This window comes from Stegastes partitus, unplaced genomic scaffold (genome assembly GCF_000690725.1).
Source record: "Stegastes partitus isolate 25-593 unplaced genomic scaffold, Stegastes_partitus-1.0.2 Scaffold2, whole genome shotgun sequence".
NCBI classification, from domain to species: Eukaryota; Metazoa; Chordata; class Actinopteri; family Pomacentridae; genus Stegastes; species Stegastes partitus.
Window position 1 is genome coordinate 1,046,713 of NW_007577733.1, and position 23,130 is coordinate 1,069,842.

General features: G+C 40.4%; 1 protein-coding gene across 1 annotated transcript; it reads right to left on the minus strand.

Moving 5' to 3' along the window:
• Nucleotides 1-1,179: 1,179 nt before the first annotated feature.
• On the minus strand, nt 1,180-23,076 carry vimr2 (vimentin-related 2). The gene is made up of 10 exons (XM_008275785.1): nt 22,967-23,076; nt 22,296-22,440; nt 22,008-22,166; nt 21,698-21,817; nt 18,227-18,322; nt 13,238-13,366; nt 10,698-10,829; nt 6,860-6,970; nt 6,611-6,735; nt 1,180-2,150 (listed from the first exon to the last, which is right to left on the minus strand). Exons 1-10 carry the CDS (start codon nt 23,074-23,076, stop codon nt 2,108-2,110), a joined length of 1,170 nt encoding a protein of 389 aa, XP_008274007.1. The 3' UTR covers nt 1,180-2,107.
• Nucleotides 23,077-23,130: the final 54 nt, after the last annotated feature.

The window sequence follows — 23,130 nt, forward strand, 5'->3', positions numbered from 1 at the left end:
GTCCTGATGACTAATGTAATTATTTTATTAATCAGGAAGGTGTAATGGTTAGTTTTCTCAACACTGATCACGTGGTTAAAATGTCGATTTGTAAAATACTGTTCACATGTTAAACTTAATATTTTGCATGTTGACTATCAGTGTTTTAAAACTGAACATGTTGATGTGCTGTATAGCCTCATAGTGCTGCTAGCGTGGCTGTGGACTTCAAATGTTCTTTATTCTGTGTAAAACAATGATAATAACATGTCTTTTTCATTCAAATGTTCGTTGTTCAGGCTGCTGGCTTGTTTGGGGTTCATGAAATTACCTATATTTAATCGTCTTTACAGTTTGCCGTTGGTAACTCACTTGAGTGAGACTAAAAAATGTGTTTTCTTCTCTCCAGCCCAAGTGTAATATTATGATATTTGACTGACTGGTCACTACGGTTACTTGTTCTGTGTGAGAAAACGAGTAAAAGTGTGTAAAGATCATGTTTCCTGTATAGAGTCATAATGTGCAAGAGCAGAACGGAGGTGGAATTTTCAAAAACATTAAAAGTAACTATGGAGGTTCTGCATTTTTCTTACATTTAAAAAAAAAAAAAAGTCCACACAGATAAAAGGGGCTAAACACAACTCTAAGAGGAATTATTCTCCTTTTTCTATTTTCTTAAATACTTAAATGTTTACCACCAGATGAAGACAGTGCAGAAACATGAAATCAGGAACAATGAGTCATTATGAAACTTTATATTTGTCTGTAAGACACATAGAGTCCAACCAAGAGGAAATAAAAAACTTCTTGGTCCTCTTCTTCTTCCCGAGTCGACCATGTTTCATGTCGGAACAATTAAACAAGTCGCTGCAGCCACCCAGCTCCTTCTCCAGACACTGAACTCAATTATTACAGAGGCTAACTCCTCATCACCACAAGTTCACTGAGTGTGTCTAATCTTATCTGATCCGTTATTAGCAGCATTTTTCATCTTTATGGCAGAGCTAACAAGCCTTTGAGATCGTTAATAGCTGGGAATGTTCAAATCTCACGTTAAGCATGAAGATGAATGAAAGAAGGATCACTGAACATAAATCACTTTGCTCTCTGCATAGTTGTACAGTGTGGGGAAAGTCTTAAGCCCAAGGATTCACCAGCAGTTCTCATGAAACTAAAGAAATCACACAGTACGAGGTGATCTCTCAAGCAACCACTTTTATTTAATTTAAATCTAAAGTACATTTTGATGCCTGTGCATAGGCAAGAACCAAAAATGATTTATCACACACAGCTTTAACGTCATCTAGGAAATAAGGAAAAGATTACTGAGGAATGCATTACCAAATGCTTATTTCTGAAATGACAGCAAATTGGGACATTGCTGTTCAAAGACCAAATAATGAATCACACAGACTTTTCTTGCAGAAAGACCCAGGTGCTCATTTTGAAAGAGCTGCGAAAAAACAACTTCATGAACCATTTGAAAAGCAAACACAGCGCACTGCACACTTGACTGTCAAAACCAACACAAAAACGCATGACTGTAAAAGCAAAGGGACGGCGAGATGCTTTTAGTTACTGAGCAGAGAGCTGTCAATATGTTTGTTAACAGTGAAGGGGTCACAGGTTAAGAGCTGGTAATCAGACAAAGTTTGAGTGATGGACGAGGTGGTATCAGAGCGGGAACGACTCCACAGAGACGCACAGTTTGGCTTGTGTGTTCAACTTGTTCAACAAAGAGGGAACTAAACATTTATGAATCACATCAGTGTGCTGGTGAAGATAAAACCCACTTAAGGCAATATCCCTGCCAGACACTGAATGGATTCGCACTCATCGCACAGCCCTCATCCTCCCACCAGGTTTAGACAGCTCAATCTTTCTTGGAGTCCTCGGGGTCATGTGGCAGTGACCTGTTATCAGTGACCCAACTTAGGCCTCCAGACGGCATTAATCTGTCATGATAAGTTTACATCTGCTCAAATTGCTGCACTGTTACCTTGGCATTAATTGAAGTGCTGATTTGGGGTCTGTTTTTTCTTGTTTCTCTTTTGTCTGTTTTCTAATCCATCTGTCAGAGAACATCCAGCCACACTCCAGCCAGTCAGTCTGACTCTTCAGGGTAAAGTCAGAGGCCGCACAGTCTTTCCTCCTCTTCCTCCACCAGACTCCTGAACCACAGAAATACATAAAAACATAACATGCAGGTTATAACTCTTACAGGTAGAGATGATAAGCACGGTTAGTCTGAGGTGACTACACACAGAACTGAAAGGTTTTCATTTTCCAATTACATCAGTATTTTGGGCTAGAAAATGTCAGAAAATAGTTTTTAAAAAAAGAAAAAGAAAAATTCATATTGCTTTTATTTACACAAGATTATTTACAAGATCTGACATTATGCTTGAAAAATTTGTTGAATAAGTAATTACATTCAGTGTGGCTGAAATTTGAATTTGCTTTTGACTAATCATTTCAGCTCGCGTTCATTTGGTAGCTGTTCTGGAGCTTTTGATCATAAACCTTGAACATGGATCTTGGAGTGCCATTTCCAGGCTAAAGAATGAACTCTGAAACTCAGCTTTTAAGCCGTCATCAAAGAGAAGTCCTTCCAGCGTACAATGCACATGATAACTGGCAGGCTTTCTGTGGATGAAGACTTAATACCACTTAATGGTCCTTGTGATGAGGCTGTTGGATCAGTGTTGAAAAACCATCATGCAATTATCATAAATGTGTTCATCATATGTTAGTGAATTGCTGCTTTAGTAGCATATTTTTAAAAAATGTAGTACAAAGTATATTTTCTAGTCACTTGTGATCACAAAACTGACATATTATAATTTATTATATCTGATTATATGATGAACATTTTGGCAACCAGCAGACACAGAGTAACATTACCGTCATATGAAGTCATGTTTTTGTTTCTGCTTCAAGAATTTAAGTCTAATATTTCCTCTTTCTTAAACTCGGTTTTTAGTTTCATTCTTAACTCCGGAGGAAAACAGCACACAGTAGGTTTTTAGAGTTAATTTACTGACAACAGCTGAACTTGAACCACTGGGGATGAGAGCAGTGTGATTTAAGGCTGCAACTAACGATTGTCTGCAATGTCAATTCTATATGAATTATCAGTTGTTTGCTGTTTAAACTGCCAGAAAATGACGCCCATGATCTTCAACTGTCTTATTTATCCACAATATAAAGATCTTCAGTTTATTGTCATAGAAGAGAAAAGAAAGGTGCCAATGAACCTAAATATACAATTTTCAGGCTGGAAAACCCCCAAAAATGAGCTGAAAGCTGCTATAAAGCTCAAAGGAGCTGAGGGAGAGTAATTCGAGTCATATTGTTACAATACAAGCAGTAATTATAGCAGCTTTAAGATAGGGCCTAGTGTATAGGTTAAAGTAAAAAGGAAAATGTCCTTAGTGGAGCCACTTGTTGCCGTATATTGCAGCAGCGTGACGAGACCACAAAGAACAGCAGAATGTATTATAGTGTAACATGGTTCGCATCAGCAGCAAGCTAAAGCAGAGAGCATCTGCTCAAACTGCTCTGAGATGCTTTCACAGGCGATAAGCCACGCGGTAATGGCAACCTGGGGTCATTAGGGTCTGTTGTGCAGACAGTTTGCCACGGCACGGAGAGAATAAACAACCACCATTTTCATTTCTTATTCATGGCTTTAATCACGGATGACAAAACATCCAGTAAATAGAGAAAAGGGAGGAAGAAAGTTGGCATTGACTGTGTGCCTTTCCTGTGCTTTAAATGTCTTTGGGACAGTCTGCTGGGTAATGAGAGGGAATTAAAACTGTGGCGAATTTGTAAATGTGCGTAAGGGGGGGGTTGGGGTGGGCTGACATTAACAGGCTGGCATGGAGTAGAGCTGGCAGTGGCCCAGCTCACAGCACTGACAGTGTGAGGTCCTCTTTGCCCATTCTAATGAGGTATTTTGAGGGTCTGAGCTCAGGCCTGCAGCGGGGCCCCCTGGGGGTCAGATGCAGTTGGATGGGTGATGGAAGAGACCAGGAGGAAGTCTGTATCAGTGGCATGGGATGGCTGAAATGCGTCAGTCCACATACCAGGATGGCAGATGGTTAAACAACTTCAATGAATGCGGGGAATGACATGAAACGTCTTCAAGGTCGTATAAAGGAAACTGCATCATATTCAGAAGCCGTTTCCTGTGACCTCAGCTGGCCCCTGATGTCAGCCCTTTGTCTGCAGGAATATCTTAAACGGACACTGCGGATGTCCAGGTGACATTGAATGAGATGCTCGGACAATACTGGACTCATACACAGGATCTTACGGAAATAATCCTCCTATTATTCACAGTGCTGTTTTTGTAGAACGAGAACGGACACTGAGTGGTCATTTTAACAGTTATCGGTGATTTGCTCATAAGTGAAGAATGTCAAACGTAAACAGCTAATTTAAATTTAATGAAACCATCCCAGGTCCATTATTTGCCCCTGAACACTTCACTCCTCTTGACATGTTTAAATAATATGTGGCACTTTATTGAGCACCGTAGGGGACGTCTGTTTTCATTTGACCCCCTACCACAGGGATGGGAATCCACCATACATGTCAGGAAAGGCTTTGAGTCTGTAGACTTTAATTGCAATCAGATACCACAGCTTTAGACTTGAACACCTTTAACAGGGGAAGGCAAACTAATCAGTGAAATAACCTGGTGCGGTGTTTTAGTTGGAATGAAAACCTCCAGCAGACATGGCTGTTCTCTCGCCTGACAGTCAGTTAAACCGCACTATCCAAAAATCTTCTCATGTCCCTGGTATAAACCTCGCTGCACATGTCAGAGTGTGCGTGTTAAAATTTTACTGTTCTCACTTAAGAATAACAACCCGCAGCTCTATTAAATTATGAGAGTCGTGAAGGCTCAGAGGATCACAGTGAGGTTTGTGTTTATGGCACCTCTTCATTTCAAAATGTGCAAACGAGACGTGGATCGGCACTCATACATTATGGTCTGCTGTAGCACATAAGGTCTTTCGGTTAAAATGTAATTACTGCTGTAAAGTCTATCCCAGGAGGAAAGGTTGTTCCCATCCTTAAAAGAAATCATCTAAAGGGCACTGTTGAATACAGCGCGTCTTCATATTGTAACCTGTTACATTAAATTACTAAGAAAAAGGATTTAAAATCGTAAGGGCCAGATATTTGAGGTCAAATTATTTAATGTAAAAACTGAGTCTCTATTTAACTGTGAGAATCGGAACTGGTCTTATTGTCACTGCTTTTGAATCAAACAGCTTTTCATTAATGAACCTTTTTTATTCATAAAGCTGCGTGGTATTGTCAACATGGACAACAATTTCTTAAAGATTGTGAAGCCACTGCTACACAGGGATATATAATAGTATTTGATATGGGCACATGTTTGTGACTGTGACATGCTGAACTAGTACTTAGTGCACTATTCAAACAAGAGCTAGCAGATAGCTACTTGCTAGCTATGGATTTTTCACTGTCTGTTGGGTTATGAGTAAAATTAAACATTAAACAAATAATTGAGTGAGTGAAGTTCCTTCTGATGTAGTAAATCACTTTTGCTGTTTTGGTGTGGCTTTGCTTGCTACATTTGTCTGAGGGTAACTACAGTGCAGTGAAGCTTTATTTAATGTTGAATCATGATGTAATTCCAGTCAAGTCATAATTTCTGAGTTCCTAGTCAGAAAATTTCAACTGGAACGCCACTTGTCGTCAAACTTTTTGGCCCGAAAAGTAAAAGAACTTCACCAACATAACCTCAAAATCCAAGATGGCTGCTCAGCATCTCAACAGCAGTAAAGCTGTAACAATGTCCTGTTTATTAGCAATCCTGTCTTATTCGTGTCTCATTAAATCAATTGAACACAGCACAGTCCAAACTGTCCAACTTCTAACAGTGGACATGTTGCTATGTAAATTTGTACGTGCAAATTAAAGCATAATCCATCATTGTACACTGGTATTGCCAACAATTGCTTACCTGAAAACTTGACTTGTACAAGAACAAATTCAAATCAGTGTGATGTCATCCAGCCTCAACTGACAAGGTCAATGGAAAGCAGCATAAATGTTAGCTTAGCTCTCTACAAACAGCTTACCGGACTTTGATTATTATGTTTCCACAGTAAAGGGAGTTATGTTTTATACATACAGTTGCTGGTTATGCACAGTAAATGAATGTATACAGGTCTTTGCACCATGTAAACATGTTTAAATACTAATTCAGTCTAATTTTTGCCTTTTTTTTTCTTTGCTGCATTTCACATTTCTTACTACATATGCGATAAAGTCCAGATTTTTTATTTTTGTCCATTTATGTATATTATAAAAACCAATAAGCTAAAAACTATGTCTAGCTTTGTGTACATTTTATTGATGAAATCTTCTGGAGGCTCATTGGTCATTATGTATCAGATTGTCTAGTGCAATGCCAAATACCTTTAGGTGGATCAGCTGTGTTTGTTCTCTCATCACCGACGGAAATCTTATCAGATCATCTGTTTTTTTCTTGCACTTTGAAGTGTGAACTATCTGTTATTCAGTGCAGTTTTGTACAGTAAGTAAAAACAACCTTAACCAGATTTATCACATCACAGTGTCTGACCTGTAGGCAGTAATCTCCATGTCTCTGGCCATCTTCTCACTGAGCAGCTCCTTATAGTCCTCACACTGCTCCTTCATCTGTGTTTTGAGGTCGGCCTCCTTCTGCCTCATTTCGTCTATGGTACACTAAATAACGTGCACGTACACACAGCACAGGGTGGGCCGTAGAAGATGAGATTAAATGACAGAATTAGCCCAAACCACCGGTCCATTACAGGTCATGATTACATTAATCCATCCACTCTCATACCTCTAACTCAGCAATCTCGTCTATGTAGGCAGCTTTCTTCATCTCAGCCTCATCCTCCAATTCCTCGTTACACTTCTCCAGCTCAGCAAGCTCCTTTTGCAGCTCTGAAATCTACAGAAATATAGAAAAACAGCAATTATTCTTTCAAAATGTGTCTGCAAAACACACCACTCTTTTGTGCTGATGTTAGACTACAACATAATATTCTCTCTTTGTGGTCATTTTCAGTTCAAGACGAGCAGCTGAAGAACACTTGAGCAGAGGAGCTTCATGTTCTGGTGAGCCTTGTCCTTAAACCAGATTTCTACATGAAATGATAATTAAATACCCAAAATCTAACATACAATATTCCGCTTGTTACAGTGTTAGCTGCTAAATATCTCCCTATAGAGATATCTAGAAAACAGAGTAATCTGAGTCACATTTCTGGCCACCTGACAACCACAATTCCTATATTTACTCTGCTTTAAGTTTCGTTTTGGTCTCATTAGTGTCTTTTTAGCCGTGTTAGCAGGAACTTGACATAATGGTCCACCAGTCTGGTCCGGACTGAAATATCTCAGTGTATACTGGATGGATTGCTACAAAGGTTTTTACAGACATTCATTGTTTCCAGATGAGGGCTACTTCTTACTTGGGTGATGCCTGACATTGTATCCAGTGCCATGACAAGGTTTGTGGTTTTAAGGTGAAATATTTCAGCATATATTGGATGGATTGCAAAGAAATTTGGTTCACACACTCACACCCCCGTCAGGAGGAAGTGTATTTATTTTGGTGATCTCCTCAGTTTTCATCTAAAGCCATCATCACATCAATATTTTCATTTCTCCAACAATTCAGTTTGTGATTTAATACCTTCAAATTGAACACATTTCCATCAGCTTCAGCTGTACTTAGTGTTTAGGAATAAGAAAACATAGCCAAAATTGTGCTTCAACTAACTAAAGCGTAAGTGTGCCAATTAACCCAGCAAACACAGACAGAACAGGTTACTTTACCTCTACTACAAACTAACTGAGGAACATCCCTCCCCCCGATATCTCAGGCTGTGATGTCCTGCCGTGAGTAATTACAGCAATCACAGAAGTTCAACAATTAACTGTCAAAGCCAGATGGGGATCCAGGCGGTCCTGCTCGTCTTTCAGCAAGATCATGTGAGCAAAAGACGACCCGGTTACTACTCACAGACTGATGACGACTTCCCAAACTGGTCGAGTCACTTACTCACACACTCCTTCATTCTCCCTGTCATGATAAGTGGAGTCTGGTCGTGCATGTGTAGGCGAGTAGCGGCGTACAACCCCATCAGTGCCGGCTCTATTATATACATTTCTGTGTCAGGGCTGATTTCACTGCAATCTGTTTGTTTGGCCATGTTGTGTCTCAGTGAGAAACCAGACCCGAGGCATCCATCACAGGCGAGAGAGGAAACAGAGCAGATCAAGCCGTGCTGTCCATCCGTCAGGCTGGATTGAGCTGAACTGGGGCTTGTGTGCTGCATATTAGAGAAAAGTAGATGATGTTGGGAGAGTTCTGCTGTGGCTACAGAGGCTCACTGTTTATTTAAAGAGCTGGAGGTAGAGCCACAGTCACAGTAATGAGAACCAAACCAGCATGTTTGTTACAGATGTGGTTAGGTGCCAGCTGTGGTCAGGCCACTGATGGATGTAAAGAGACCAAGGTAGACTAAGAGGAGGTAGTCTCTGTTTCCTGGAGTTATCCGGTGATTTAACCTGAGTCACCAGTTTACCTGGTTCGTGTCTTTATTGATGCCGCACTTTGCCATCTGTCTCATTTAAAGGTCCCTTGCTTTCCCGGCATTTCTTTTTTTGCTGGCTGGATAAAAAATATCAGATGAAGGTTTATTTCCTCTTTTCAAGTTACAGAAGAAGTCCACAGTCAGTGTGTGCGTGTGAAGTTTTAAGACGTTTATGACGCTGCAGGCGCTCTGAAAGACTGTACTTAATAACTGAGGACACAGAGGGCAATAAATCCTGTCTGAGCTGCAGCCGAGCCCTTCACATCTCCTGCTGAAAGTGTCCGCAGAATAAACACTCTGGTCAGCAGGATCTCCCACACTGTTGCTCTGCTGTCACTCAGCTGTCCTCCACTCCCTTCGCCTGCTGTGGGAAACCATTCATTTTCACCATTATGTCTGATTTAAGAGCTGATGGACGATGCCGAGTCGGTCGTGGGTTGTAAGACTCCACTGTTTTTTGTCAGTAAAGAGGTTGAAAATGTATCTTGGGAAGATCTGAATCAGTAGGCAGTAACCAAAGGATTTAAATGATGTGTAGACATGAGGATGAAAGGGTCAGTTAACCCCTCAAAAATATACGTTTTCTTACTCGGCAGTAGGTGTTGCTAGTCATGCAGACAGTTTTGACTTTGTACTTCCAGAAGCTGTAGAAGCAGAAGTCAAAACAGTTTTAGCAGTGAAGAGTTGAAAAACTACATTTGAATAATTCACTGACATGACAACCTGTAAAGAGTGTTCCCAAAACTGTGGATTCAATTCAATTCCAATTTTATTTTATTTATATATAACTAATTCACAACATATGTCATCTCAAGACACTTAGTGAGCAAAATTAAACAGAGAAACCCAACAAATCCAAATTTTCCTTTGGATTCCTGATAAGGAAGCATTTGGCAACAGTGAATAAATCTCGTCACCCTGGGCTGTTTCTTAAAGCAATACTTGCATTTAGGGGAAATTCACTTTATCACTCAGAGCTAGATAAGCGATTGAATAGCACTCTCATGCCTGCACAGTAATATGAGATTACCAAGAAAAGTTAACTAACTAAGCTTAGCCTAAAGATTGGAAATTGGGGAGGGGGGCAGGCTGATGCTGACAAATAAACTTCAGAAAGCAACTGTACCCAGACAAAAAAAAACAGTGGGCACATAAACCCTCATAAAACCTCAGCTTGTCGTTTTTACACTTCCGTTTCTTTGCACAGTAAACAAACAGCTAATAGCATGTTAACTGGTAAACTTTAAAGGTTCTAATATGAGGATGTTGTTATTTTTAAAGGGAGCCAGGCTAGTTGTGTTGCAGCTTTTCCAGTCTTTGTGCAACATGAAGCTAACCAGCCGCAGGCTGTAGCTTCATATTTAATTTGTATTATTGGTCGTCTCTTCTAATTCTCAACGAGAAAGCTTGTATGTCTATTTCTCAAAATGTTGAACTCTTCATTTAAGGCTGAAACGTGCATCTTTGGATTGTGCTTGTGCCATGGCTGTATTAAAGGAAACTGGATACTGGAAAGATGGCGCACGCTGGTTGAATGAAAATCGCTCACCTGGTACATGAACAGAAAAACTTTTCTAGCCCCCGCATTGTGCTGCCCAGTGCACATGCACATTAGCGCTTTCCTCTGCTTGCTCCACCTGCAGGTTCCCGCTCAGTCTACAGACTTTCCATTATGAAACATTAGCTCCAAGCCTGAGTGGTGTCACAGTATCCAGTTCTATTAATACATTCATGAGTGACACAAACCTGCATAGGGCTTATTTCTCTTATTTTTATACTTGCATGTACAACTAAGATGACTCTTGTTTGTTTCAACCAATCAGCTTGCTCACCGCCCAGGTCTGCAATACTCTTTTTTTTTTTCAGATTTGGGAGATATAAGAGGTGATTATCTCAAAATCATAGCAAATAAAACTAAACTGATCTGTATTATTGTAAAGCACAGAGAGTTTATTAACATTAAAATGTGCTATATAAATAGAAATGCTTTGGTTGTAATGGCCCAGTACCACATTTTTGTAATTTGGGTGAACTGACCCTTTCAACAGGAAAACTGAATAAAAGGAGCCCACTCACCAGCATTTTTATCTCTCCGACATCAGTCATCTTGGACAAGTCTTTGACCGGTGACCCTACAGTTCCTCCCACTTCCAGTTTCTTTCCATCACCACTGCGAAGCACAGCAGAGGACGATGCACCGCACTCATACTGCAGAGACAGAAGAGAAGGAGTCAGTGCAGTTGTGAAAGTTTATATGCATGAAAACAACTATTAGACCTTTCAGTTTAAAGGTAGAAATGCAGAAGACCATGGAGGATAGTGCTCTCTTTTGGACAGTTAAGTGCACTTTGACAGTGGGAGCAAAGAGCAATCAGTGCCTCTCATACTGGCTGATGGTTAAAGCTCTCCTTGCGTTCACCGCAGTCATGATTGGATGGAACAAATGCAGCCGAAACAAGCAGCATGAGGGTGCACAGGTGTGTGGGAGTCAGCCAGCAATCACCATTACTGTTCAAAACCAATAGCAATCATTTTAGTGTTGAGACAATTGCATCTCGTAATCGAGGCCAGACGCAGACAGGACGGTGTCCAGCTGGCGAGGGAAGAGGCTGAGTGGGAGGGAGGGAATAGATGAGGTTTAAAGGGGGCACAAGAAACACAACAACGCATCGAGGCAGGCGCACATCTATATAAGTATGCCGGATACCCTTCAGCCATGCCTCCAAATGAAGGACACACACACACACACACACACACACATCAGCGTCCACTCCAGCGCTGCTCAGGAGCATGGGAAGGCGGCCTGCAGTCTGATTACAGCCCTGACCTCTGAACCAGGCAGACATCCTCACCCCAGAGGGGGTCAGACCCACCGGAGCTGCAGTCTGACCCCAATGCAGTACTTCTGCACTGAAACACACACACACACACACACACACACCTACACACACACACACACAGGTGGACAAAGGCATTCTGTTCGGGTCCAGAAATAAAGCTCTGATTCTCAAGTTCTTCCCTGATGTTGTGTTAAGAGGTAAAGAAAACAAGTCCGAGTACCGTTGTGTGATTTGTGAAAGTTGAGATTTACGTCTGGACTTGGCCGGGCCGCTTCTGAAGCGCAGAGAGAGGATGATGCGGTGAGAACAGGAGAAATCCCATGATCAGGAGGAGCATGAGGAGCTGCTCCATGGATGCAGTGTTGCAGCTCTTGTACTTAAATTTCTACAAGAATTTTATAATCATTATCAAATGTGGAAGACCTGCAGTTAAATTGTACAACTACAGAAGTATGAGCTGAAAAAGGTACTCGAAGCATTGAAATAAAAGTATTTGTTCTGCAGGGGGGAAATAAACCCTGTGTTTTATTAACACTGATGCATCTCTGTAAAACTTGAATTATTGGAATTATTGTATTATTATTGTTGCTACAGTTAGTCAAAAATAAGTTTCATTTACTTAATATACAGTTACAAAGTTTAGTCCAGTGTTCCCCCTCCTGGGAAGCTGATCGAGTCCCCGTAAAATAGTCCCAAATAAATCTAAAGGTACTGATTAATGGAGTAAGACAGAACAAAATCCTGCTACACAAATTTGCGGAAAGTTGCATATTTGCATCTCTGAAGTACTGAATAACGAACAGTTTGGCAACCATGCAAGGAGATAATAGAGAAAATCCCTCTTCGGTATAACAGCTCGTAATGTGTGATTGCGCATAAAACAGTCTGAATGGAAACACTGCAAATTTGAAAAACACTTTGCAACAAAGTTTTTACACTCGGCTGAGGAGGAAATCTTTGTGTGATAATAAAAACAAAATGAGATGAAGCGCAGTGAAACTCGAGCGAATGAATCAGGATATTCAGCACAGGGCTGAAGCTTCCCAGCACTACAGACTAGAAGCACCAGATCTCTGTGGAGCGATAAGGAGACTCTAACACTCCTCAAGTTAACGCAGGAGGGAAACAGAAATGTCACATTTCCATCTTGCTTGCCACATGTTTTTCCATCGTGTGACGCTTGATTAGAGGCTCTTTTAACTGCATTGCACCCTGTTCTCCTGCAATTTTGTTCTAGCAGCTGGAGAATTAGCCTCACCAGCTGTTTATAGCAACGTGCACGGCTCCTGATATTGGTAACTGGCATTCATTTGCATTTTCTTTTGCGTATTTTTCTGGGAAATTCATTAAAATGTTCTCGACATCTGGATGGAATATGGAATACAGACATCTGAACATGACAAAGGCTCTAAGCAGAGTCAAAAAGGTTAGAAAACACTTTAATCTTAAATAATGCAACATTTTTAAAAACACAATCTGAAATCCCAATCTGAAAATATACTATTATCGATAGCTGTGAGACAAGCTACATGCAGTTTTACAGTACGATATTTGCTCCTAAGAGGTAGTGAAGTAGAAATGTAAAGTGGTATACAGATGATATACTTAACTTATTCATGTCTATTAAAATTCTACTTAAATACAATACTTGAGTGCTGCTGGTGTGCGTAGAGTTCATTCATGTATATGTGACTGTGTCTAAAGCCACAAACAGCCTTGTGGTTCCTAAACGTCTTCATGGTATGTTTTTGTGTCTTATGCTACACTGTGCAGTACCTGGAGGCTCTCAGCCAGCTGGCAGTAGTACTTCTTTACATCCAAGGCCGGAGTGATGTCTGGGCTGCCAAATTTAAAAGCCACTGCTCCTGTAGTGCCGTCATCTGGCTCCAGCAGACTCCCCACTTCCTGCATGAACATACAACACATTAAAAAATCACACTGCAGTGAGGTACATTCTACTACTATACTCAGTGGTGAAAAGTAACTAAATACATGCATTAACTATACTTAAGATCCATTTTCACTGTTACTACTTACATTTCAGAAAGAATGTATTCATTTTTATTTGCACTTTACACAAAAGGTGCTCACATTTAATTATGTGATGCATTACCAATGATAAATCACAAAACTAGTAGTTAAAATTGACCTGCTGCAACATTAAAACTCTGCTCTTAATAAATCAATAATGCATAACAATTTTAAAAACGAACGTTATTCACAAGGACTACATTGATTGTGATACTTTAAATACACTTTTCTGATAATACTTCTTATATAATACTTAGTCTCTTTACATAACTAATATTTTGAATGCAGAAATGTTTAACTTTTTAACAGAGTATTTTTTTAATCAGTCATATAATGACTTCTATATATAGAAACATCTGCATACTTTAAAACTATTTCACTACAAGTAAAGGTCTCCACAAAAAACGACATCTGTGAGTATGTAGTATGACATATTGTGCAATTAGATTACCATTTCTAGTAATGCTTTAAAAGTAAAAGTGCAGTGCCATGAAAAAGTATTTGCCCCCTTCTCAAATTCTTATTTTGTTTTTTTTTTAAATATATTTTCACTTCAATGTTTAAGATCAAACAAATGTAGATCTCAGACAAAGATAACCCAAGTAAACAAAATGCAGTTTTTAGATGAGGATTTTATTTATAAAGGAAAAAAATAAATACTCAAAGCCACGTGGCCCTGTGTGAAAAAGTAATTGCCCCTAAACTTAATAACTGGTTTGGCCACCCTCAGCAGACAACAGCTGAAATCAAGCGTTTTCTAGAACTGGCAATGAGTCTTTCAGATCTCTGTGGAGATATTTTGGCCCACTCTTCTTTGCAGAATTGTTTTAATTCAGCAATACTGGAGGGTTTTCGAGCATGAGCTGCCTTTTTAAGGTCATGCCACAGGATTTCAATCGAATTCAAGTCCAGACTTTGACTAGACCACTCCAAAACCTTCATTTTGTTTTGTTTTATGAAGTCATTCAGAAGTCAACTTGCTGGTGTGTTTTAGATCGTTGTCCTGCTGCAGAACCCAAGAGTGCTTCAGATTGACGGCACGAACTGATGGTTGAACATTGTCCTTCAGGATTTTCTGGTAGAGAGCAGAAGTCATGGTTCCATCAATCACAGCAAGTCGTCCAGGTCCTGAAGCAGCAGAGCAGCTCCAGACCACCACACTACCACCACCATATTTGATTGTTGTTATGATGTTGTTTGTCTGAAATGCTGTTACTTTTGCGCCAGATGTAACGAGACACCCACCTTCCAAAAAGTTCAACTTTGGTCTCGTCAGTCCATAGAATATTCTCCCAGAAGTCTTGAGGATCATTCAGATGTTTGTTTGCAAAAGTAAGACGAGCCTTTATGTTCTTTTTGATCAGCAGTGGTTTTGACCTTGGAACTCTGCCATGGATGCCATGTTTGTCCAGTCTCCTCCTTATTGTTGAGTCATGAACACTGACCTGAATTGAGGCAAAGGAGGCCTGCAGTTCTTTAGATATTGTCCTGGTTCCTATGTGACTTCCTGGATGAGTCGTTGCTGTGCTCTTGGGGTAACTTTGGTCGGCCGGCCACTCCTGGGAAGGTTCACCACTGATCCATGTTTTCTCCATTTGTGGATAATGGCTCTCGCCTTGGTTCTCTGGAGTCCTAAAGCTTTAGAAAGGGCTTTATAACCCTTTCCAGACTGATACATGTCAATTACTTTATTTCTCACCTGTTCTTGAATTTCTTTGGATTGCGGCATTTTGTTGTAGATTTTTGAGATCCTTTGGCCGACTTCATTTCGTCAGACAGGTTCTATTTAAGTGATTTCTGGATTGAACAGGTCTAAAGGTAATCAGGCTTGGGTGTGGTCAGTGAAATTGAACTAAGCTTTCCAAAAAACGTGATTAGCCACAGTTAATTCATAATTTAACAAGGGGGGGTAATTACTTTTTCGCATAGAGTCAGGTAGGTTTGGATAATTTTTTTTCCCCAAAACACTAAATCATCATTTAAAAACTGCATTTTGTGTTTACTTTGGTTATCTTTGTCTAATATTTCAATGTGTTTGGTGGTCTTAAACATTTAAATGGTGAAAATACTTTTTTAAAAATAAGAATTCCAGAAGGGGACAAATACTTTTTCACGGCACTGTATAGCTTTACAGTTGTAGCTAGTTTTGAGTGCAATAATTTTATTTCTTGGGTGTTCTGCTAGGTGTTTTTATCCAAAACAATGCTTCATGTTTTATGCATTTTCAATGTATATCTTGATCTGTAAAACATCCTATAGCCAAAGCTGTCTAATAGCTAAAGTAAAAAGTACATTTCTTGCTGAAATGTTTTACAGTCGAAGCATAACGTGTCAATGAAATACTCAAGTATAATGCGATGTAAAATACACTATAGAAGTAAAAGTACTTGACTACATTCCACCGCTGCAAATAAAATAAAAAACGCTAACAATACATGGTGATGCACTTTACACACAACAAAACCGTAACATGTATGTCTTCAGCTTCCAATATGCAGCCCCTTCAGTAAAAACCCCACATCCATTACAGAGAAAATGAACTGCTACAGAGCTGCAGTGGCAGTCGAACATTTTTCTCCTTTTCACTGCACCTAAATAACGACATGGCTGCCGATTTGTCAGGGGAATATGGGGTATCTGGAAGTGCTGATAATAACAACAGTTAATAAAACAAAGGGAACTTCTGTTTTCATTTGGTATTCAGCCGCATTTCCCGGACTGTGAGTTATCGAGCGTGTCCCAGAGGGAGTGTGTTAAACGCCGGGCGGCCTGGCTTTGCAGAGAAAAACACAGAGTGATGGAGTTGCTCCTGCTTCAGCTGCCTCGCTCTCTCTGCCTACAGCCTCTAGATCTGATACTGGGGCGCGTCTGTCATCTCCTGGTGAGGTGGAGAAAACTGTACGAGACGCAGAGAGCAGGGTGTGTGTGGATGCGATATAGGATATGATGTGTGGAGGATAAGGTTGCAAACATGTGCTTGTTTTAAAGGAGCAGTTCAGAATTTTGGGCTGCACTTATTTGCCTTGCAGCGAAGAATTACATAACGAGTGACACGACTGTCCTTTTCATCTGGTAAATATTAGGGCTCAGAAAGTGAAGCACATTTTTGCCTTGAGTCATATTGTACAAATTGGACTGCATGATTATTTGATCCAAACAACAAATTTACAGATTGCACAGATGTTTGCTGTAAACTAGCTAACAACAGATGCATGCATGTGGAAGCAACTCCCATGACTTGAGGCAGAAGTCAGTTCAAAGTAATTTTAAGTACAATTGCTCCAAGCGATGCTGGTCCCAGTTGACTCTTATTCAAAAAGCAACATCTTCATTTGAGCCATTATAGTCTCAGTCGATAAATTCAAGTTCTCCTGTTCAGAAATGATCACTTGATTAATTAGAGCTAAAGCTTTACAGAGGGCTGACATGTCTGCTGTATCGCCACTGATTGACAGCTGTGAAGGGACATTTGGATCTTCAGTTAAATAATTAAATCTCCAGACACATGGATTTATTGTGTTTTTTTAAAGAGTTTCATAAACAATAGTCTCACAGGATGCTGCCACATAATATTTCATTAAGTTTAAAGTCACCTGATTATGATAACTGCTCTGCTAGCGCAATAAAGCTAAAGTAGCTAACATTAGCCCAGGTGTGAATCCTCCTGTGTTTCCAGTAAACTAGTGTTCACTCCAGACACTTCATATTTGGAAGGTCTTGGCTCAAAAAGGAAAGGAAGCGCAGCTCTTGCCTTCAAATCGTACAACAATTGCTGGAGCAACACCTCGCTACGTCCATCTTTATAAACAATCTGTGGTTTTTGTTCAGGTTAGTACGAGTCAGAACATAGAACTCATTATAAACTTTAGTTCTTCCTGTGATTTTTCTCCAGTCTCTCTTTTATATTCTCTCCTGTGTAGATTCATGTTGCCGATTCATAGAGATATGCAAACAAACTTGTTGTTCGAGGTGAGACATTTTCAGTTAAATTTGTGTTTTTTATTGACTTTGTCTGTATAGACGTCTAACAACTTTGAAAGGCTACAGCCAACAGCTAATTAGCATAGCTTAGCATTGCGACTGGAAACAGGAAAACAGCTAGCCTGGCTCTGTTTAGAAGAAAATCTCCCAGAAGCACTGCTAAAGTTCACTATTTGAGACATTTTGTCTTGTTTGTTTGATATGTACAAAAAATAGTGCATAAAAACAAGAATTTGTTGTTGCACATAGTAATTTATCCTGTTTACATTTCAGTGTTCGTATGAATTTTAAAAAAACTGGCAGGTTTTGGTAGGTTTGAACGAAGCCAGGTGCTTTGAGTTTTAATGCTAAGCTAAACTGGCAGTAGCTTCATGTTTACCCCACAAACATGAGATCTCAGTCCTCTAATCTAATGCTCCGACAGAGAGCAAAATAAGTCTATCTCCCAAAATCTCTTCCTATCCCCTTAACAGTAAAATAATGACTCTTGAGCACAAAACAATGAAAAGGGCCCCATTTCAGACTTTTCCATTTTAATCCTCTCTCCATATTTTTCTGTTGACATGGCTGTTCTTGGCTACAACTCCTCAGCAAGGTGACTGGGGTCATCAGAGCTGTGTTTGTCACCACAGATCTGGGCATGCCTCCAACACTCCTATCTGACCTAAGTGCTACATTTTGAACCATTTCCATGGCTATAAACTGTTCCTGTTTCATCACACTGCAGCTACACTCTCTCTCTCTCTCCCTCACCGTCTTGTGCTGGGCCTCCATGTTGGCCAGCTGCTCCTCGTAGATAGCCACTTGCTCCCTCAGTGCCAAACACTCTGCTGTCACAGCATCCACTTCCTGCAGAGAAAATCAAGTTAACAGAGAACAATGCTGGAAGTAAAGAAGTTCAACTCAATTTCAGGAGGTGTCTGAGAGGGGCCGTCTGCGGTTTGGGAACTAAATCAAACCACAGGTTGAAGAAACAAAAGAAAAAAAAGTCTTTTTTTCCACCTTGTACACCCATTTTAAGAACCATCAGCACCAGCACATCCACTGTTTCACTGAACAGCAAGTAGACACTGCAATGCAGAGGAAAGGGGAGGAGGAGGAGGAGGAAGATGAGAAGGAGGCTAACTAGACACAAAAGCTCTGTCGCCCAATCCATTTGCCAGCAGGGGTTCTCGGCTCATCTACTCTTTTAAAAGAACCAGACTAATTGGTGCTGGATGCAATAACCGTGGGTGCCTGCATTTACATTTGATCACATGAAGGGAGCGTTTGGTGGTGAAGTTGTGGATCCTCGCTGGGAGGGTGGCAGGGTCATTGATGTACAGCAGCAGGCGAAACTGCTGTGGTCCTGCTGCTGCTGCTGCTGCACTGTGTTCAAGTATCAGTCAGCAGCTGGAGAGAAATTACATTCTGCGCAACTTTAACACAGTATAAACTGAGTTCTTTCGCCAGTGGAACAAGCTTTAAACACATTTAATATCAAAGTTGTTTTTATCCACCTCATTAAACACATGCAAGTTCATGTCCACCCGTTAAATTAGGTTTATTATTCACTCTGCTTTAAACTCTGCTTTACTCTCCACCAGTTCTTGAGGGAAATAACCGACTCTTTAGCTGCAAACTATGCTGACCAGCTAAACTCGTCAGTATGTTGCAGCTGCAAACTATGAGAGTAATGAGAGGAGAAAACAGTCAAACTACGGGGTCTTGAAACCAAAACGACAAGCTAAAAGACACTATGGTTGTGTCGAGCTGAAAGGAGCTGCAGATTTTTGGTGATTATTCTCTGTTGGTTCATCATCACACGACTCCTTCCACATCACACCTCATCCCTTTTACGCATTTTTAATATGAAAATATTCATTTGTGACGCTTTGCACTAATGCAGCTGCGGCCCGTCTAGTTTTGTGTCCTGATACGACCCTGTGAGGTTGAAAGCTAATGTACCTCACCAAATTAAGTCTTTTAAAGTAATTTCAAGCCTTGTTTTTACCTTCAAAGCAGCTGGACTCACTACATGCTAAACTGGCTGACCCCTTCATCCATCTACTCAAACTCATTGTTGTATCACAGCCACAGAAACTCAGCGACACAATGAAGAGGGGGAATTTGTGAGCCTTGACAATGACACAGGAGAGAAAACAACACAACAGCCAAACATACACTTTAAAACCAACCAAACATGGTTTGTTCATTGTGTTTAGAGAGCTGCGGCTTGTTGTGGGCAGATCTGTGTAGCATTCGCTCCTCTCCTCCGCATCCCTGCTCTTCCCTCTACCTCCCTGCCGTTTTCCCACCAAGTCTTGTCACCCTGCAGCTGCTTTCAATTCAGAACCGAAGAACTGAGCCAGCGGGAACATTACGGCACTGTATTACATCCTGCGTTACATCTGTAAGAGAGAAATCAAAGCCTCCCTCGCATCTGGCCCGGCTGGGAGGAGATGGGCTATGGCATGTGTGAGGGAGGGAGGGGGGGGTCTGGAAAAGTTGGTGGCTCAGGTTGCAGTGGGCCACCAGCCCAGACTGGGCGACTGCTGGTGATCAACACCCATTGGGCTACACTACAGAGGAGCAGCTGTGCCAAGGCCGGTCCACAAGGAGGCCAAGAGGCTTGACACCGCTGCCATCTAGTGCTGGAAGGACATTATCACAACAATGGTCTGATCACAAGCAGTAGCACTGTTTTTAGGTTTATATGTAAGTTTTAAGCAGATTGAAATCTGTCAATATAATTATTATTACTACTGTCTCACTAATTATTTATATAGTCCCAACCAAATCTACTCTTTAAAGGCCACTCACACTCATACATTTTTTTAAATCTTCCTTTAAAAGCTTGTAATGTGGGAAAAATGTGTGACTTTACCCATGAAATATACTAATAGTTATATTGTGGGAAATATATGACCCAGTGTTTTTAGGTCATACGAAGGACAATCAAATCAGGGCATCCCAGTAGCTGCAGCTTCAATTTTGTCGATTCTTTTTCATATGTTGTGTCTTGCAGATCTCATGGAATTAAGATAGTATAGATAAAAAGTTTTTTTTTGTTTTTTTTTTTTAAATGTCAACAATAGTGCTCTGGTTTGGAGGGAGCAAAAATTCAGGTTACACCTGTGGAACAATTCATAATTAATAGTTAAGCAGTCCATAGAATGCTTAACAGGTTGGAAAGAGAATGCAGGTCAACTGCGCCGTTTGTATGGTTATTGTAAAGGAAAAACAGTGAATGAAAGTTGTGAATGAAGTTTTTACACCTTGGAATAAGCCACTAAATCTGCAAATACAAATGGTAGTAAATCGTTTCATTGTTTGTTGGCTTTGAGTCTCTGTAGCTTTTTTACAGGGTTGGAGGTTCATTTACAGAACTGATATTGTAAAATAATGAGGTGTATTATTGTTTGTTTTTTTCTGTACTTGTCATCTGTTCAAAGGACACCATTCAGGATAACACTATAGTGTACGTAGTCACAATAAAGTTGTCAAATCAAACTCTATGTAATCTCAGTTACCGTACACATTGATGATTGCTACGTTTACTCATTGATGTAAAATCAAGCTGTACTAAGCTTTATTTCATTTTTCTGGAGAATAAATATTTCAACATTCTAAGTACTAAAGTACTTGGTTAGAACTCCAATTATTCTTGTTTCAGTACTGACAGTACAATTAACCTACTTTTGGTAATGTCTATTATTTAGGTAAGTTATTCATGCATCCTTGCCTCTGGTTACTTTCCTTTTTCTTGTTTACAAGTTACTGCTGTGAGAAATAGCTGCTGGCGTAACAGCAGACTTAACAGTCCGACTTGAACCATGAGAAGAGGAACTTGGGTGTTTCCTGTTACAAATGTGATTCTGAATACAGAAGACTCACTTCAAGACAAATATCAACATGTACACAACACTAACTACTACTTTCCTTTACATTGAACCTTATTGTGCCACTTTATGTTATTTTTTCTACCTGCTAAGTAGGCTAACAACTTGTAGCTACTGCAGATAACTTTGATCATGTCCTCAGTAACTGTTTATGGGGAATTTAGAATTTATTGGCTGATTTCATGCATATATAATTTCTAATACATTTAGGTGTATAAACAACAACATGAATTACTCCATACTTGCCCACCAGAGTTTTACTCCTGACTGTGGTCCTGAAGCAGTGTCAACACTTTCATACAGGAAAATAAAGCTTACAGACAGAGTAGTTGACAACTGTTACCTCAGCAACATCTTGTCGTTCCTGATGAATGAGGATCTTCTGCTGTGCAGCCTGCGCATACTCTTCCTTTAGACATTCAAGCTCTTTCTGCAGCTCTTCGATGTCACACAGAATCTCATCCTGCAGGAAGACATGGTGACTACAGTGATGGATCCTGACAAGGTTATAGATCAAGCTCGTCTGTCACTGTACAAAGTGACATCAAATTGATGGGGTGGAATGAAGCGTGCATAAGAAATGATAGAAGATCTAATTTAGGTATGCCATCACACAGAAAAGCATGCAACAGACACACCCAGCAGCACCCTACCCTCTGCCTTCGCAGTCTTTCCACCACTGCATCCAGACTGTAGTCAGGCACCACCACAGTGGAGGTAACGCTCGAGTTCGCTTGCTGACTTTTCAGCTTCTCCTCTTGTTCAATGATCTGATATTCAAGAGACTCATTCTCCTCCTCAAAGCAATGGGCCTGAAGGACACACAGATAGAATAAACAGGGATGAAATCAGAGCAGGTACACACAGAACGAAGGCGTGACACAGCACGGACAAAATGAAGTGCTGATGTGTGACTGGCAGCAGCAAGTGTTTGTACTCACCAGCTCAATAAGCCTGACCAGGCGGTCATTGAGGGCAGCGATGATGGTGCGATCCTGGACAAACTGGTGCAGACCCTCTTTGTTTAGAGCCTTCGCAGCGACAAAGTCTAACTTGTCACAGTCACAATCGTCAGCAGCTGCAGCCCTGAAAAGACATAAAGCTTCGAAGACTGGACTCAAGGTTGTGGAAGATTTTAAACAAAATCACATGAATGTATACAGTCTACAGAAACATAATAATTTGCTACATTCAGAGGAGCTTCTGTTGTGGAAAAGTAAACTACAGCATCATTCTTTAAACGTTTCAGTGCACTTTTGCAGAGGAGACCGAGTTATCCAATGAGCACAATAGGCATTTGTCATCGACAGACACGATTTTCTTCTGAGCCAACGATTTACTTCACCCCTTATCGTTTATGATCACTAACCATTTATAAAATGGTTTGCCACATGTTACATTTCTTTATACCCCACATATAAAGTGGTAACAGACTCATATTACATCCACATTGCAGTGTGGTGCTGATCATTTATTCAACGATTAAATAGAGCTCATAACCTAGATTGAGGAACTTGACACCCATATATTTTTCTTTCGTCAAAAACTTCTTAATTAAGACATGTTTTAACATTTTAATATCAAAAAATTGTCATTTGAGACCCAGACTGACCTGACAGAGGCCCGGTACTGGCCCCCACACTGCACACTCAAGCCTCCATTCCGACTCCAGCCGTCCTCCTCAAACAGCTTGCGGTAAGAAGACACTCTGAGCGTGGCCATAGATGCGGATGGGTTCAAACTGGGATAAAACACAACGGGCAAATGGTGGCAGCA

What these genes read in the sequence shown, in the direction of transcription:
- vimr2 (XM_008275785.1), bottom strand. Translation starts at nt 23,076, where the DNA reads ATGGCCACGCTCAGAGTGTCTTCTTACCGCAAGCTGTTTGAGGAGGAC. An exon ending in CAGTACCGGGCCTCTGTCAG is followed by an intron (nt 22,441 to 22,966) that starts GTCAGTCTGGGT and finishes ATGTCTTTTCAG; the next exon opens with GGCTGCAGCTGCTGACGATT. An exon ending in AACGACAAGATGTTGCTGAG is followed by an intron (nt 18,323 to 21,697) that starts GTAACAGTTGTC and finishes TTTTCTCTGCAG; the next exon opens with GAAGTGGATGCTGTGACAGC.